Source organism: Pseudopipra pipra, chromosome 3 (genome assembly GCF_036250125.1).
Source record: "Pseudopipra pipra isolate bDixPip1 chromosome 3, bDixPip1.hap1, whole genome shotgun sequence".
Classification (NCBI taxonomy): domain Eukaryota; kingdom Metazoa; phylum Chordata; class Aves; order Passeriformes; family Pipridae; genus Pseudopipra; species Pseudopipra pipra.
In genome coordinates this window covers 23,263,983-23,278,985 of record NC_087551.1, presented here as the reverse complement: position 1 = coordinate 23,278,985, position 15,003 = coordinate 23,263,983, and the positions used below count along the sequence as shown (strand labels likewise).

Below are 15,003 nucleotides of genomic sequence, written 5' to 3'. Positions count from 1 at the left end.
TCTTTCCAGAATAAGAATCCTAGCACCCCTTATATCTTCAAAGTAAGAAAAGTGGCCTTGTCTGTATGATTATCTGCACTCTGCTTTTCTCTAGTGTAGTTCTATTGACTGAAATGGAATTACAGGAGAACTTCAACAAGCTACCTAACATCACAGTTGGGGCTAATGTTCTTTATAAAATAATGACTGCAATATTCAGTCAGCAATTAAAGAAACTCATTTCAGACATGTAAACCATACATTTGCCCTTTATTATTTGTAATTAATCAATTGGCTGTGCCAGTTAGAATACTTGCAAAGACTTGTTAAGCACATGGGCTTGCAAGAAATTTCAGTAACATGTAGTCACTGAGGTCCAGGCTGAGGTTCACTGAGCCAAAGAGAATAGCCTCAGACCCTTTGCCTTACATTCTACTGAATACATTTTAGCATGAACTAAAATTCAAGGGCAGACATCTAAAGAGAGACAGGATTATTTGATGCTAAGCCTTGAGTAGGATTAGGAGGGAGACTATTCCAAATTCCAGGACACTAAAGCAACCTCAGGGTGGACATGTGCTAGTCCCATGGTATCTATGTGAATGTCTGCCCCTCCCTTGTGCTAGGATGATCTATGTTATTTCTGTACTTCCAACTTCCATTCTTGAGTAGTTCTGTATTAAACACTGAATAGGTAAGCTCCAGGGTGGCAATTTCATCATTATCTGTGACAACAGTACAGCCTGGCCAGGATGTTTTTATTTTGCATAGAAACTAAGGTGTATACAGGCAAATCTAACAGAGTACTAACTATATGGAGACTTCATGGAACCCATCAATGCCTTACACCTCCAGCTACAGAGGAAGATCAAAAATTTTTGACAAGAGTCACAGCTGCTGCCATGGCTTTCGCAGCAATAAGTAAAGCAGGACTGACATGTTGTATTGGCCAAGCTGTCATTAACATCATATATCAAGCCTTTCCCTAAGCTGTTTTTACACCAGGGAGACCCTGCTACTGGCCCAGGAGACAGCTACAGGAAACTTGGGACAGTCTCTCCCCCTCGTGGTGAAAGCCTTCAAACCCTAAGTACTTCAAAGAGCCTTCTCTGACTGGAGCTTTTCTCAAAACTTTGAAAGACTACCTAAATCACAAGGTTTCATTTTCCTGATCTGTCTGCAGTGTTACTTGTGGCATCTTACAGTTGTTCTGTCTGTAAAGCCAGTAACTCAAACATACATTTTAACCAGTTTATAAAGCAGAGTTGGGATCCCACTGAAAAGTAACCAGACATGAATTAATTCAGAGAACAATCATGTCAAGGATTCTCCAGAATTTCCTTGTGTATTAGCCTGAGTTTTTCTCACCTCAATTTTACATAAGTAAATAGTCCAAGATCCTACTAACGTTGAGATCCTCAGAAGAATAGAAACAAAGCAAGAATTATTTTAATAATAGTGCCATTATAAGACTTTGATAATATATGGAACACAATGCTGCAATTAGATTACATGAAGTCTTTTGGACCTCTGTTTCCATTCCAGTGTCATGGGACATGTTCCACAGCACATGCACCATATTCTGAGCTCCCATGCCTGCCATCAGCCTTCGGATTCCCAGGGCAAGGGGGACACAGTGTTTGGCTCACACAGAGACAACATACCCAAAAAGGCTAAAAACATTTCTTTACAGCCTCTCAGGGAAATAAAACATTACCTCAGCGAGTCTCGAATGCTTGTGAACATTCTCTCCTTTCTGGACACTCGGAGCAAGCTGCTGCAGGACACCTCGGCTGCTCGTGAGGGCACGAGTCAAGCGAGCAAACTTCCCCCAACCTGCAAGAAAATGTGCAAGATTATACACATTACCCAAAAAAAGCTGCAAGGGTACCGTATAAAACCTCTTATAACTAAGGGGGGGAGGTGAAGCTCAAACAGAGCAATCTGCTTTAATACTGACCACAAGGGACTATAATTTAGGCAAGTACCAGATAAAAGCAAGTCACAAAATAGGTGTCAGCATGGTACTGTAATAAAACCCATTACTGCAGTAGCTTTGTATTCAATGGCTCTATGAGAGTGCTGTTACATGAACTGCATATTTTGCAAGGATAAGTGTCCACTATACAATAATCTTCTATTAAATCCAATCACCAGATTTGGATCTCTCAGCACCACAGAAGACACTCCAGACTAATCAAGATGTAAGACTAGAGTAACACAGAATGAAAATTACGGTTGTCTGTAACAGAAGTGAATTTGACCTCAGATGCATCAAGCATAGATCTGGCATAAGCAGAGAAATATACAAAAGATAATAAAAAGCAGAGCAGAAGAGCAAAACAAAATCATTAATTTTATCCTCTCGAAACAAAAGGGGGAATATACTAATAGATTTTCTCAAACTCTAATAAAACATTTAGCAGCTTCTGTCAGAGAAGTCATATGCTGAATTTTAATTCACCATATTTTTTACAGTGATTTCAAATACCCCTCAAAATAGAAGACTTTGAATGACAGTCACAAGAGCTAGCTACAGCTATAATCTTTATGGGCAGTACTTTGCCATAACAGAGAGTCAGGCAGAGTACACATCTGGATATTTTTGGTACCCTGAAAGGAAAACATTGGTGCATTTAGTCCCAGTCTTGAAAAATGTTAGCACCACATGGGAACTGTTGAGCAGTTGAGTCTCAGCTCCTACTCCACCTAAGGATGTTCAGCACTTTGAAGATTCAGTTTATAATAAGAACCTGGTTCCAGTAAAAGTTCCCTCTACAGGTCTCTTGTAGACCCCTTTTGTGTACTGGAAAACGCTGTAAGTTCTCCCTGGAATCTTCTCCGCTCCAGGCTGAACAACCACAAGTTTCTCAGCCTGCCTGCACAGCAGAGGTGCTCCATCTCTCTGAGCATATTTGTGACCCTCCTCTGGACTCACTCAACAAGTCCACGTCCTTGTTATGTTGAGGGCCTTGGAGATGAATGCAGTATTCCAGGAGGGGTCACATAAGTTGGAGTACAGCAGGAGAATCATATCTCTCGACTTGCTGGTCACACTGGTTTTGACACATCCCAGGATGCAGCTGGCTTTATGAGCTTCAAGTGCACATCACCCAGTCATGTCAAGCTTCTCGTCCACCAACATCCCCAAATCCTTCTCTGCAGGGGTGCTCTCAATCCAGCTTGTATTTGTGCTTAGGATTGCCGCGACCCAGGTGGGGAACTGTGCAGCTGGCCAGACCGACGGGGCCCGAGGGGGCTGTGGTCCAAGAGGACATAAGCAATCCGCCCGCTCTCCAGTCCTGGCGAGGGAGGGCTGCCGGGGGAGCGGGCGGTCCGGCGGCGCGCCGGCCGCGGCGCTGGCCGTGGTGCTGAACCAGGACGAACGGGGCTTGTTTTCAAACAGCAGCCCCAGCGACGAACAGAACAGACCACAGAGTTCCAGCTTCACACAGGAACTCGAAATCTGCCTTCCTTGCCAGACATAAAATATTTATAATTCCAGATAAACATAGACAGTTCCTTTTACTAAGTCAAACCAGACTGATGGGTAGGGCATTTTTCAGGAAGATTCAAAGTTTGGTTCAAAACCCGAGGACAAACTTTCAGTGTGCATTTTCTTCCTAACACTGAATGTTCTAAGATATAGGCTATTCAGACATAAATAGAGATATGAGGAAAAGGAAGCACCTCACTTGAGCTTTCTTGCAAAAAAGCACTGCCAGACAACTCTGTGACATGATTTGTCGCTATGAGTGCTGAGCACCTTTGTGTACCTGCCCTTCTTCCCAGGAGTCATCTCCTTTTGAAAGGTTCAGCTTAACCCATTCTTCTCTCCCCAGCATTCCCTATAAGCATCTCATCTACCCTACGTGTTGGAAATCTCACTTGTGGGTGCTTAAATGGTGCACAAAAGAATTGTTTTCATGAACATTAGATCTCTCACCCTATACTCCAAATCTGATCTGAAAACAATACAACTGTTTGTTATAGGCAAGAAACTGTGTCAAGAGGCAAAGCTTTTTAGCTTGCCTTTTAAAACCAGTGCTGATATGAAAATGGCAGGCTGGAAGTACATACCCAAACCCTCCTTTACATGTACAACACATGGGAACCCAGTCTGGAGTGGCACATGCACCTGTGCAACGGTATGCCTAAAACCAGGCACTGAATCAACATGCAAATGTCCCAGCTGTACGAATATCATCTTTAGAACAGAAGGCTCTCCTCCTTGTACTGACTTTTGGGTTGTTTGGGTTTGTTTATTCGTTTGCTTTTTTTGTGAAAGACAAAGACAAAAGTGTGGGAAATTCAACGCCAAATTAGAACAGACCAGTAGACTGTGGAGAAAGAAAATGAAAATGAGAGAGAATGCCAGTACTAATACTACTGAATGATAATTTCTTCTGAAAAGACAGCAGCTGAATTTATTCCAATTTTTCCTCCAGAATCCTAGGGACAGATGCAGCTTACAGCAAGTCAGATATTTATCCAGTAAAGACAGGTCAAGTAATGGACTTAAGGCACATGACTGAACATAAACACTAAATTTTAAGGGTCATGGATCTATCCAAGACAAGAAACAAAGTTACAGAATGGTGTAGGAATAGAGTGGTGTCAGTCATGCTAGAACAGAGGGATCAGATGATATGGATTATTCTCATTCAACACAAGGAGTTGGTATATCCTTACATCCATTCTTTTCCTCCAGAAAAAGAGAAAATATAAATTAAATTGAAATCTACTGAGGCTATGTGATTCTAACATAGGCATATGTATTCCTCAAACAAGGTAAGAGTTCACGTACTAGAGAAGTCAGCTTGGAATTCAAGAAGCAAACATAAAGCTAAATACCAGCCCCATGGTTGTGCTTGCCTGTGCCCGTCTTTGATTCTAACCCAATTTTATCATTGGTCTCCTTTTTCAGTTCTGCAGAAAATATCATTCAGGGACAAAACAATAACACAGCACTAAAACACCTTCAGCTTCAAAAGGATGAAGAAAGAGCCTTCAAGATTAACAGCACTGATTTCAGTGCTTCTGCATTCCATGATCCTCCTTCAGTTTTCCACCATTTCTTTGCAAAAAGCTGAACAGAAATTGCTTCTGAAAACACCCAAGACAAGATGCCCACAAGGAGGACAAAAGCTTTGTTTCGTGGGGAAATATGGTATTGAAACATACTTCTGTGATGTGATATTTAACTCAAACCTTTTATTCATTCAAGGATAAAGCTTTATTTAACAATGGTCTCAAGCTGAAGAAACCAATTTTTTGTACTTTGAGGTGAGCATGATCTGTTGATACTCAACCACAACAACATTTATTATTTATTTGTAGGTAGTTATTTGTTTCCTACCACTCTCCTCAGCCTGATCATGATGACTCGTAAATTTAAACATTAGGAACCATGGTAGGTGCAGAACGTTTGTTATCAAGTTGCTGATCTGTGACTTACACAACGCCTGGAATTAGAAGAAGGAGCCATTCCCTGCTAGAGAACGAGCTTGTTTGTCCATGGGTCTATTGTTCACACGACTGTGTAAACGTGAGAAAAGCAGAATTCCAGCAGTTCTTACCTCCATTCAAACCACCTTTATATTCTTGCACATCAAAGATCCCTACTTACATCCATCATGCTTCTCTGCAGTGCTCCTTCCCTTTGAAACCTCATGACTAACACTGTATTATTTTCCCATCTGGACTGGGAAAGCATACCAAAGGTTTTTAATAAACTCACCACTTCCCTTTCATTTGTTTCCTTTTTTAAGAAAACATTTCATCCAGATGAAAGCCGAGTATAACTTAATCAAAATATTTCAAACACTGGCTCTGTTCATATAAATACATCTTTAAAAACAGAACAAAAAATTAGACAGCAACAAAAAAAAAACCCACATACACACACACACACACACAAAACAGAAACAAAAAGGAAAAATAAAAAGAAAATGTGGATTTTCCCCTGAATTAAGATGAAGGAGGCAATCAAAATATTTTTTTGGTGTGTAGCCCTGCTTGTTGTGCAAAGGACAGCTTAGCTGCAAAATGAAATAAAGCATTTTCTGCAGAGGAGATAGCAACTGATAATTGCTACAAAGCACAGAAGGCTACAATATCTAGGAGGCTAATAACCATTCTCCTATATGATTCAGTGATGTTTAATTTTATCACCTTTTTGTATAAATACAAAGTATCAAAAGCAAAAATTAGGATCCAAAGCATCATTTCAAAAGTTTTATAAGGCAGTATAGATGCATCTGAATATGTTCCCATTGTATTCATACATTCAAAACCTGTTCAGGCAAACTTCTTAGGAGCTACTTGGAGGGTAAGCACAGATTCTATTTGTCTTCAAACATAGTTGTTTTCACAAAGTGATGCATTTCACTTTCTACACTATTCTCAAACATCTAACATTGGTTTGTTAGATCTCAAACCAAGAAAGACATATACAGACAAAATGCATTAATTCTAAATACAGTATATACTCTAAAATTAAGCTAAGAAGGTGACCTACCACTTGACAATCCAAATTTAGCCATAATATAGCTCGATTTTGCCTACTTCTATTCAAGTAAACCTAGTTTCCCTGATTTTTTAAAGGGGCAAGCACACAGGAAAGAGTGGAAAGAGGTTGTTTAAAAATATTATATCATCCACATCACGGGCACACTATTTTTAAGTAGATTTATTTAGAATGCACTATTTTTAAAGCTGCTGCATTTAAAAGCAAGCTTCCTTACTTTCCATGGCAGTCATAAAATAAACATCTTGTAAATTATCTGAATCAATCAACAAAGACTACAATAAGAAGTCTACCCTTTACATGACTTTGTTTCATCTATTCCAATGTCTAATATTATTAATAAATTAAAGAATAATTAAGATGAAAAACAGTACTGGGACCTTCTATCTCTGAGTCACCTTCAGATAAAAGATGCCTGTTCATTTTTGTGTAGCAAACACCTGCGATTAGAGCTCCACACTTCTCAATCAAAAAGTCTCTACAGCACTTGCAGCTGAACAATCAGGCTTGAAATTGCCAGCAGGTGATAGAAAACTAATATACCACAGGTAAGCAGGTTTAGCCTGACAGATTATTTACTCTTTAAACTGATCGTGTTCTTGTACTACATAAAGTTTTTCTCTACATAGACATAAAAGTATTGATTTTGAAAAACGTGAATACTTTATGCCACTATGAAATTGTTCAAATAGCACATATGTTAATAAAATATTTGCTTCTACAGGCAGCCTATTACATATTGAGTGGTCATATGCATAGAAAACTAACTTCACATATAAACTTGGTAAAAGTGATAAAAGCTGATTGAAGGTGAAAGAAGGAAAAATAATTGTTTTAACAATCGGTTTTCAATTGTTTCACTTAAACAATCACTAAGTTCACAGTTTTAGTTTTTCAGATTGAGAGCTTGTTTGGGTTTAGAATACAAGAAACATTCCTTTGAAAATGGTTCTTTCAAAGCCAAGCTACAAAATTCCTACATAATGTTGAATATAGCACAAAGAATATGCCCACTTCAAAGCTCACATCTGTTAAAATAATGATTCTTAGAAGAAGCCAATACAATTTTACCTTTTTTAAATCTTCCAAAAGGTTTTTCCACTCTATAAATTCTAGAACCTACTACAGACAATTGTCTGACACTCCATAAGTACCTTTCCCCCTCCTCCTTTCACAATACACAACTGCACAACGAGATCTAATATTAAAGTCATGGATATGCATGTAAACTTCTGTTTGACTATTTGACCAATCAGCTCTTCCAAGAAATTGATTATTTAGCCATCAAATAACTGACACAGTATCACCTTCTTAAATGCACACAACAAAATTTCAAAGCTAGCCTACAGTAAGTAACTTAAAGAAAGGTATAGGGGTTAAATTAAGGATGAAAACAGAAAGTGCAGTTTCATTTATACCATGCCTAATCTATGCATACAGCGACAGAGAACTCCCTATCAGCATGAAACTGCTGGAACTTTATTAATTTTAGGAGATCCAGAAATTATATTTGGAAGACTCATTTAGTGCACAAGCCCTTCTGTACATAAAGAGATAGCTCAGGGAAGAAGTACAGAGCTGTGAAATCAGTGGCCTCTAAATAATATATCCAGTTCTTCTGTCTGCAACCTTTGTTAGTTGCTCTACCAGTTTCCATGGGCTAGAGGAAGAAATTTTGCTCATCATTAACTCCTCTGCAACTCCTCACTTTTATGTAGGTTTAGTGCTTATATTACTGTAGATATGCAACTGCTGAGAATTACCATGATCACTGCAACAACAGCATGATTTCAAGATACAATGAGATTTTAAAAAATAAAATAAAATTAGCATTCTCTTTCTTCAACATACTTCTCTTGAAAACAAAAAAGTTACAGTGTTCTTTGTGCCGAAAGCAAAGGACAAACTGGCTACCTCTAACACATTAAGGAACTCCTGTGAAAGCAAAGAGAAAAGACAGCTACCACTCCTGACTGGAAGTCCTGCTTATCAACTAAGTGAAACAAAGGTTTTCACTATCAGCAAACAAACGAAAGCCAGCTTGTCAGTCCTCATTAGGATACAGTGAAGACCACTAGGCAGGGAAAAAATACTGTAGACCCAAAGTTTCTGACAAGGTAAGTTTTTTTACTTTTATTAAAGCAATAAAAGCCCAAACAAATAGCATTAAAACAAGAAAAAAAAATTACCCCCATAGCCTGGGAGAGGGTATGTTTGTCAAGGTTGTACTTCCTTTTTCATGGTAACAGGTGTTTCCACTTTGAGAAACCATGTTTTTAAAGAATAACATTTTTAAAACAAATGTAAATCAGTTCATCTTCACAGTAAGTTTCCTGTTTAATTTAATGCTACAAATATTATTAAATACTACAAAAATGCAAACAACAGAAGGACACGAGTCTCTGTAATGCTTCTTACGAGTACAAAAGGTCTATTTCTGACAGGATTTGAACCGGAGTGCAAGTTTATGCTGCTGTCACAGCTGAGTTTGCTTCCAGGTTTCCAGGCTGTAACTCAGTGAAGGGTTAACAGCAGAACACTGCAATGCTACTTCACACACCAGGACAGCTTAAACCTGATTCAACTCAAGATGAATCTCTTCACATAGGTTAAAGGGAACTAGTCCAGAACTTGAATATAAGGAATCCCACAATAATGGCAAGAAACATCAAGCCAGGCAGAATGAAATTACTCAGATCTTTGCCAGACTCCGCCAGGGTTAATTCCTTGGTTTTTGTGTACAGTTTCATGCACAATTTGTACAGAGCTGTTTAGCAACATTATGAATCCCTGAAGGCTATGCTAGACTGTGGGTTAATAATGTATTTAAAAGGAAGAGCAGAACCTATTTACTAAATAAAACGTGCTTTCTGAAGCACTTGGGGGTTTCATTAGCAATGACCCTTTCCAGGGCAGGCCAGAGCCAATTCACTTACGAAACCAGCAACCATCCCTTGCACAAATGCTGTCCCCAGTGGCACGGCTACAAACTATTGTAACATTTAATTCTTTGGATTTGGTATTTAAAGGACTTCAGCTCTTTCAAGACCAGGGCAAACAAACAAAAGCATCGTAAATATATTATTGTGAAAGAGACCAACCTTTACATGAATCATCCTCAATGGGCTGCTTGAAAGCCGTTATGTCATTGAAAGTGCAAAGAAATAAAACCACTTTATCCTGCTCATTTCGAATTGGAGCAATTTTCACAAAGAACCAGACAGGTGTTCCTGGAAACAAACATATCAAAACGTTAGTCAATGGTAGGCAGAACAGTAAATGTGCTAGTAAGTGTTACTTTAATGTTGGGGTTTTTGCAAACACCTATTAGGAATAATGACAAAGCAGCTGACAAGAGTGTTATTTAAGTTCTCTGCTCTACCTCTGATTAGCTTTTTAATCCTCAGCAGTCGCTCATCTTTCTGAACTTCACCTACAAAGTGAATACTTGAATTTATGAACTGTCTTGAATTTATGAACTGAAGGAAGAGTTCCATGTATGTGCAAAGGGTGCACACAACAGAATGTTGGTGGTTATGTAAAGGACTTGAGAACAGGCCAACTGTGCCTAGACCATGATCACAATACAGAGTCTCAACCCTAGAGGAAGTGGTAGACTTCTCGGTAAACATAGAGCACCACACCCTCACAACTATACCAGCCTATGTCTATCTTCAAGAGTCAGCTTCTGGGAACTCTGGTCTGGTCTGGAAACTCCCCCATGCAAGGGAAACCCTTTCCAAGCTGCCTTCCAGCTTGCCTTGTCATAAACCTGCTCACAATCACTCTAGCACGAAGCAAGACTCCAAGGAATTCAGAAGAGAACAAGCCATTAGGACCAGACCATGAACTGTGGATGGGATCAAGCTGTACTCCATAAAACTGTACTTTTCTAATTACTGCAGTAGATGAACTACCAATGAAAACTGCTTGAGAGTTCAAAGCCTGCACATCACAGAAAAAGATGATCCCACATTATGACCCTTCAGATGCTGCTGTCAATGTTCCTTGACATCTATCCACGCAGATCACCTTGAGGAGAAAATCTGTCAGTCAGCCCTGCCTTTCTACATTTCTGGCAGTTTTATTGAGACTGCTGAGAAGACCCTTATGGAGGATTGTGGACCAGAGCAGAACTTAAAAGGGTTATCGAAGCAGAGGACATTGCCAGAACAGAAGAGAAGGTGGTAGAAGGTAGGAGGAAGTGTCTACAATGTGCGCGGAGCCAAAGGTCGCATGACCCAGAACAAGAAGATGACTGAAGAAAAGAAAAAGCATGTTGAAAGCTGATAGGTGTAAAGATGGACATTAGTTGTCGATGGGTAGAAATATGCATACTGTAATTTTATAGGGCCAAGTATTGCTTGTTGATAGGTTAAAGATGAAACTAGTTCTTCTAGGTTAAAGATTAAACTAGTTCTTCTATAAATAGAGGCCTTAAATAAATAATAAATTATTCTCTTGCTGACCAGCGAGGGTATCCGTGTCCCAGTCACTACAGACCCTAATGTTAGCAATGAAGTTCCATGTAACAAGACAGCATCCACCACTCGTTTCACAGGACTCACCACATTGATTTCAGTGATACTTGAGCATAAGTTGATTAGAGGGCTCAGAACAAAGCACTTGGTTCCTGTATGTCATAACATGGCCCCCCTGAAGGCACCATTTTTAAGTCTGCAGTCTTAACTTTAGACATAAAAAGATGACTTCTCCAACTGTGAGGAGGTAATAGGGAGACTCCAGACCCAGGCCTTCAGGGAGCTTGTACATGAGTTTTCAGACTGTCCCTACACCTTCAGTGATGATGAAGAAAACTCGTAATTGCTTTTGCAGGCACAAGAAGTAAGAACCAAAGACAGGATTTAGGCTTGCTTGCCATGAGCAACATTTTGCTTTTGTGTCCCTTGTAAGCTATGTTTGGAGAGAAGGGTCTACACAGCAGAGGCCAAAATAACATCAGGATCAGCAGGATTTTGAAAATCTTGGAAAGCCAGAATAAAGAGCACCATGTAATTTTCGTCACACATGCGGCAAAGTCTATTTTAGAAAGGGTGGTCTTAGAAGACTATTTCTTTTCTTTCTCAATCACAGGACCCTCCTCTATGCTAGTGATCAGATTCTCTTTCACCTCAATTGCTCAGTATTTTAACATGCACACTACATGGTATATTCCATGAAGTAGTTTTTAATAACAAGGGCCACTTGTGCTTCCTGACTGTCAAAGGGTCACAAAGAAACCTCAGGTATTTCACAAGTTACTGTTCAGCAAAGCAAGCAAAGGCAGCTTTTTTTCCAACTATGTTAATATAACACAGGTTGTTGCTTCCAGTGTCTCACCTGGCTGTTTCCCAGCCTCAGTGCTGAGCAATCTTTTCTGGCTACAGAAAGACAGGGCACCTCCAAAACCCATGGACAACTTCCATAAATGAAGTTCAATTCCTAAGGCTCCCACTGTGCCTGCATAGCACAGGCAGTTTCAAACCCTGGCTGAGATTCCATGCCATATGTACAGCTACCTCTATAAACAGCAGGGTATATGATGCATGGAGGCCTCTGCTCAACAAGCAGAGAAATCCAGATGGAATCACTGGTGGCCATTTCTGAAGCATGCTTGCATGTCAGAAAGTATTCAAGGGTCAATATATCATTTTTTTTAAGAGTTAACATTCCTGAAAAACCCTTTCTGATAAACTATCAGCAAACAAAAATGCGAAGTGCAAAGAAAGATTCAGGAAAGTAACTGTGCCAGTAAAATCATCACTAACTCGCTAATGAGCTTAGAACACACTGCCACAAAGCAGCCAACAGCAATTTTCTAGACAGCAACAGCCCTTTTTCACGAGCTCCTAAAATTGCCTATCCCAATTTCTTCTTGCCTACTTGTTTTTCCCATCTTCACATGTGAACTACTCTGAGGCTGATCAAATCTGTCCTGCTTTTACACAGACTCCTTGGTGACTAATTGCTTTACATTTTACCCACTTCACTCTTCACTAACACTGCAACTTTTTAATTAGCCAAGATCTCCATCTACAGCCTTCCTTTTTGATCTCTATCCACATGCACTTACTTTTTTTGATTAGGGATTTTTTTGCCCCTCCCCAAAACCGCTTTGTATTATTTTGCTACTTCAAGCTGCAGTTGTTCTGCTATAGGCTGCTCATGGTATTAACCTTCATAGCCTTGAAGCTGAATTACATACTCAGCTTCATCTCTGCCTCTCAGAGCTATAAAAACTTACTACTGCACTTTTGAAGATGCTATACACAACAAAGAAACAGAAAGGATGCAATTCACCCTCTTATTCTGGCTATTTGTCAGGTGCATGCTGTCATTTTGTCTTTATGACTATGCTATAGGATGCTGTTGCAAGTTTTTTCTAACATGTTCTGAATGCAGACTTTTCCCGACAACCTGTTAAAGGCTGTTGCAGGGTAAGGAGCTTTTATCAGCAGGGTTCTTACTTTCTGACTCTCCTGACTCCCACTACTGTGCTGCATTGTTTATAATAATAAGGAAAACAGAACACTTTTTCATCTAGAGCCAAGTGCAGAACTTAGTGTTGTGTCCCACAGGCTGAAAGAAAGAGCCAGATATCCTTGACAGCTAAAAGTAGGTGTGTTTGCTGATTTACACTATTTGGGTACCCTTATAATTTCCAGAGTGCCGCAAACAGGGCAGAATGTAAAATCAAGGTGGCATGCACGGTCTGCATGAATCAGCTTCCAGTTTGGGTCTACACAGTAATACTGCAACAGCAGAAATAAGTAGATGGAAAATTCTGCCAGGCCATGTATCTGCCTCCACAACATCGTATTTTCCCTGCAGTGTATTCCCTAACATCTTGTCAATCTATTTTGTGAATAGGAGACAAGTGGATATAAATATACAGTCATGAGGTGAGTGCTCACAGTGCTGGATTACATGAGCTTTCCACAGTGCTCCGCAACCAGGAGATCCTTCAGAGCAGAACTGGGATCTGAATTGTGGGAACACACTGAAAGGCTCAGCCAAGATGCGGCCATGCTCAGGTTTTTTCCTGCATACTGGTTTAATTATCACAAAAATTTTACTCTTTAAACATTAAACAGTTTATTTAACTACTAAACAGGAAAGCTTAAAGTATAAACTACTTATAAATCAGGTCGGAAACTAGAATTTCAATGTCCTACAGGCAGCCCTCATGCTCTTGGTGTCAAAGCCAGTGTCCCTGCTCAGCCAGATAACCACTACTGGCAAGAGGCACAAACAAGGCCATTTTAATGAAAAATGTCATTTTCAGATTCAGCCTATAGGTTATTCAGGTAGTGGAACTGCAGCATGTTCCAGAGCTCTCACAGCAAAACAAGAGTAACTTCCCAGTTTGCATTGATGTACAGCCACACAGAAAGTGTTTACCAGTGTTTCCAACAATACATCTACTTCCATTTACATTTTGTGTTTAGTCCTGGCAACCTCTTTCACTGGTAAAGTTCAGCAATAATACCAGTGCACAAACAAAGAAGTAAACACTCATGAGCTACACTGGCTTCTGTTAGATTTGGAATCAACAGTGAAAGAATCCAGAGTTTGTCTAATGGCATGAGACCAATCATGCTAGAAAAGGGAATGTCACTTCAAAGCTGCAGGAGAAGCAGCATGAACAACTGGGAAGAAATAAAAATCTACAGTCAATGTCTGACAGTAGCCATAGGACCAGCCTGGCTCGTGGTACCAAAGTTATGTAGCTAATTCCAGAATTAACAGGTGTAGCTCTTAATAGTCTTCACCAGCCTGAGCACAGTACTTACAGTGCCTTAAAGGCAAGACAATTTTAAGGGCTGTGATTCAAGTCCCCCCAGACTAAAACACAGTAAATGTCTGCACACCTTTCAATTTTCCACCTGTAACATAAATACTACTGTCTCTTCCCTAACCTCATTTCCAGTTTTGTGTATTTCAACAATGTTGTGTTCAGCCCCTTGCTAAGCAGGAACACCTGCTATTTAATTTTGGTTGAGGTCCTTCAGAAACTCTGATAGCATCAAAATGAATGATAGGTCTATTCAAGCTTCTCCCCCGAGTATACCATTGACCTCTCCTAAGTTTTCTCTCCTGTCAAATAAAAATAGATTATAACAAAAATCAAAATCACTGTTTAAATATGGTCTTTACCCACACCTTGATGCATTTAACCAAAGAGGGCAGCTGTTTTTCAAAACTACAAAAATCACATTGTTTAAATAAAACTGCAACACACAACTTTTCTTTCCACAAATTAAATGAAAATTAATTTATAAATACAATGAAACAAACATATTTTGACAACTCAGCTGACATCTTCACTGCCCTTAATGAACAGGGCAAGTTTCCTCAAAGCACAACCTCTGCGTTACTTGATAATGCCTCAGTCAAACAGTCATCAGACAGGTATTGTCCTGAAGGTAAACAGTCAAGCAATATGGAAATGGAAAGGATACAAGCATGTGCCCTGTCTCCACCAACTCCTCCAT

At 39.6% G+C, this 15,003-nt stretch overlaps 1 protein-coding gene across 3 annotated transcripts in view; it reads right to left on the bottom strand.

The window, feature by feature from the left end:
• KCNH1 (potassium voltage-gated channel subfamily H member 1) overlaps nucleotides 1–15,003 on the bottom strand; it is a 187,188-nt gene that overhangs the window by 153,211 nt on the left and 18,974 nt on the right. For all 3 annotated transcript variants that reach the window (XR_010428987.1, XR_010428988.1, XM_064648297.1), the window contains exons 4-5: nucleotides 9,610–9,738; nucleotides 1,697–1,815 (exon numbers count right to left, since the gene is read on the bottom strand). Coding sequence is in view for 1 of the 3 variants with exons in the window: in XM_064648297.1 (XP_064504367.1) it covers nucleotides 1,697–1,815; nucleotides 9,610–9,738 (248 nt within the window). In the remaining 2 variants the exon portion in view is untranslated. The remainder of the gene's footprint in view (nucleotides 1–1,696; nucleotides 1,816–9,609; nucleotides 9,739–15,003) is intronic.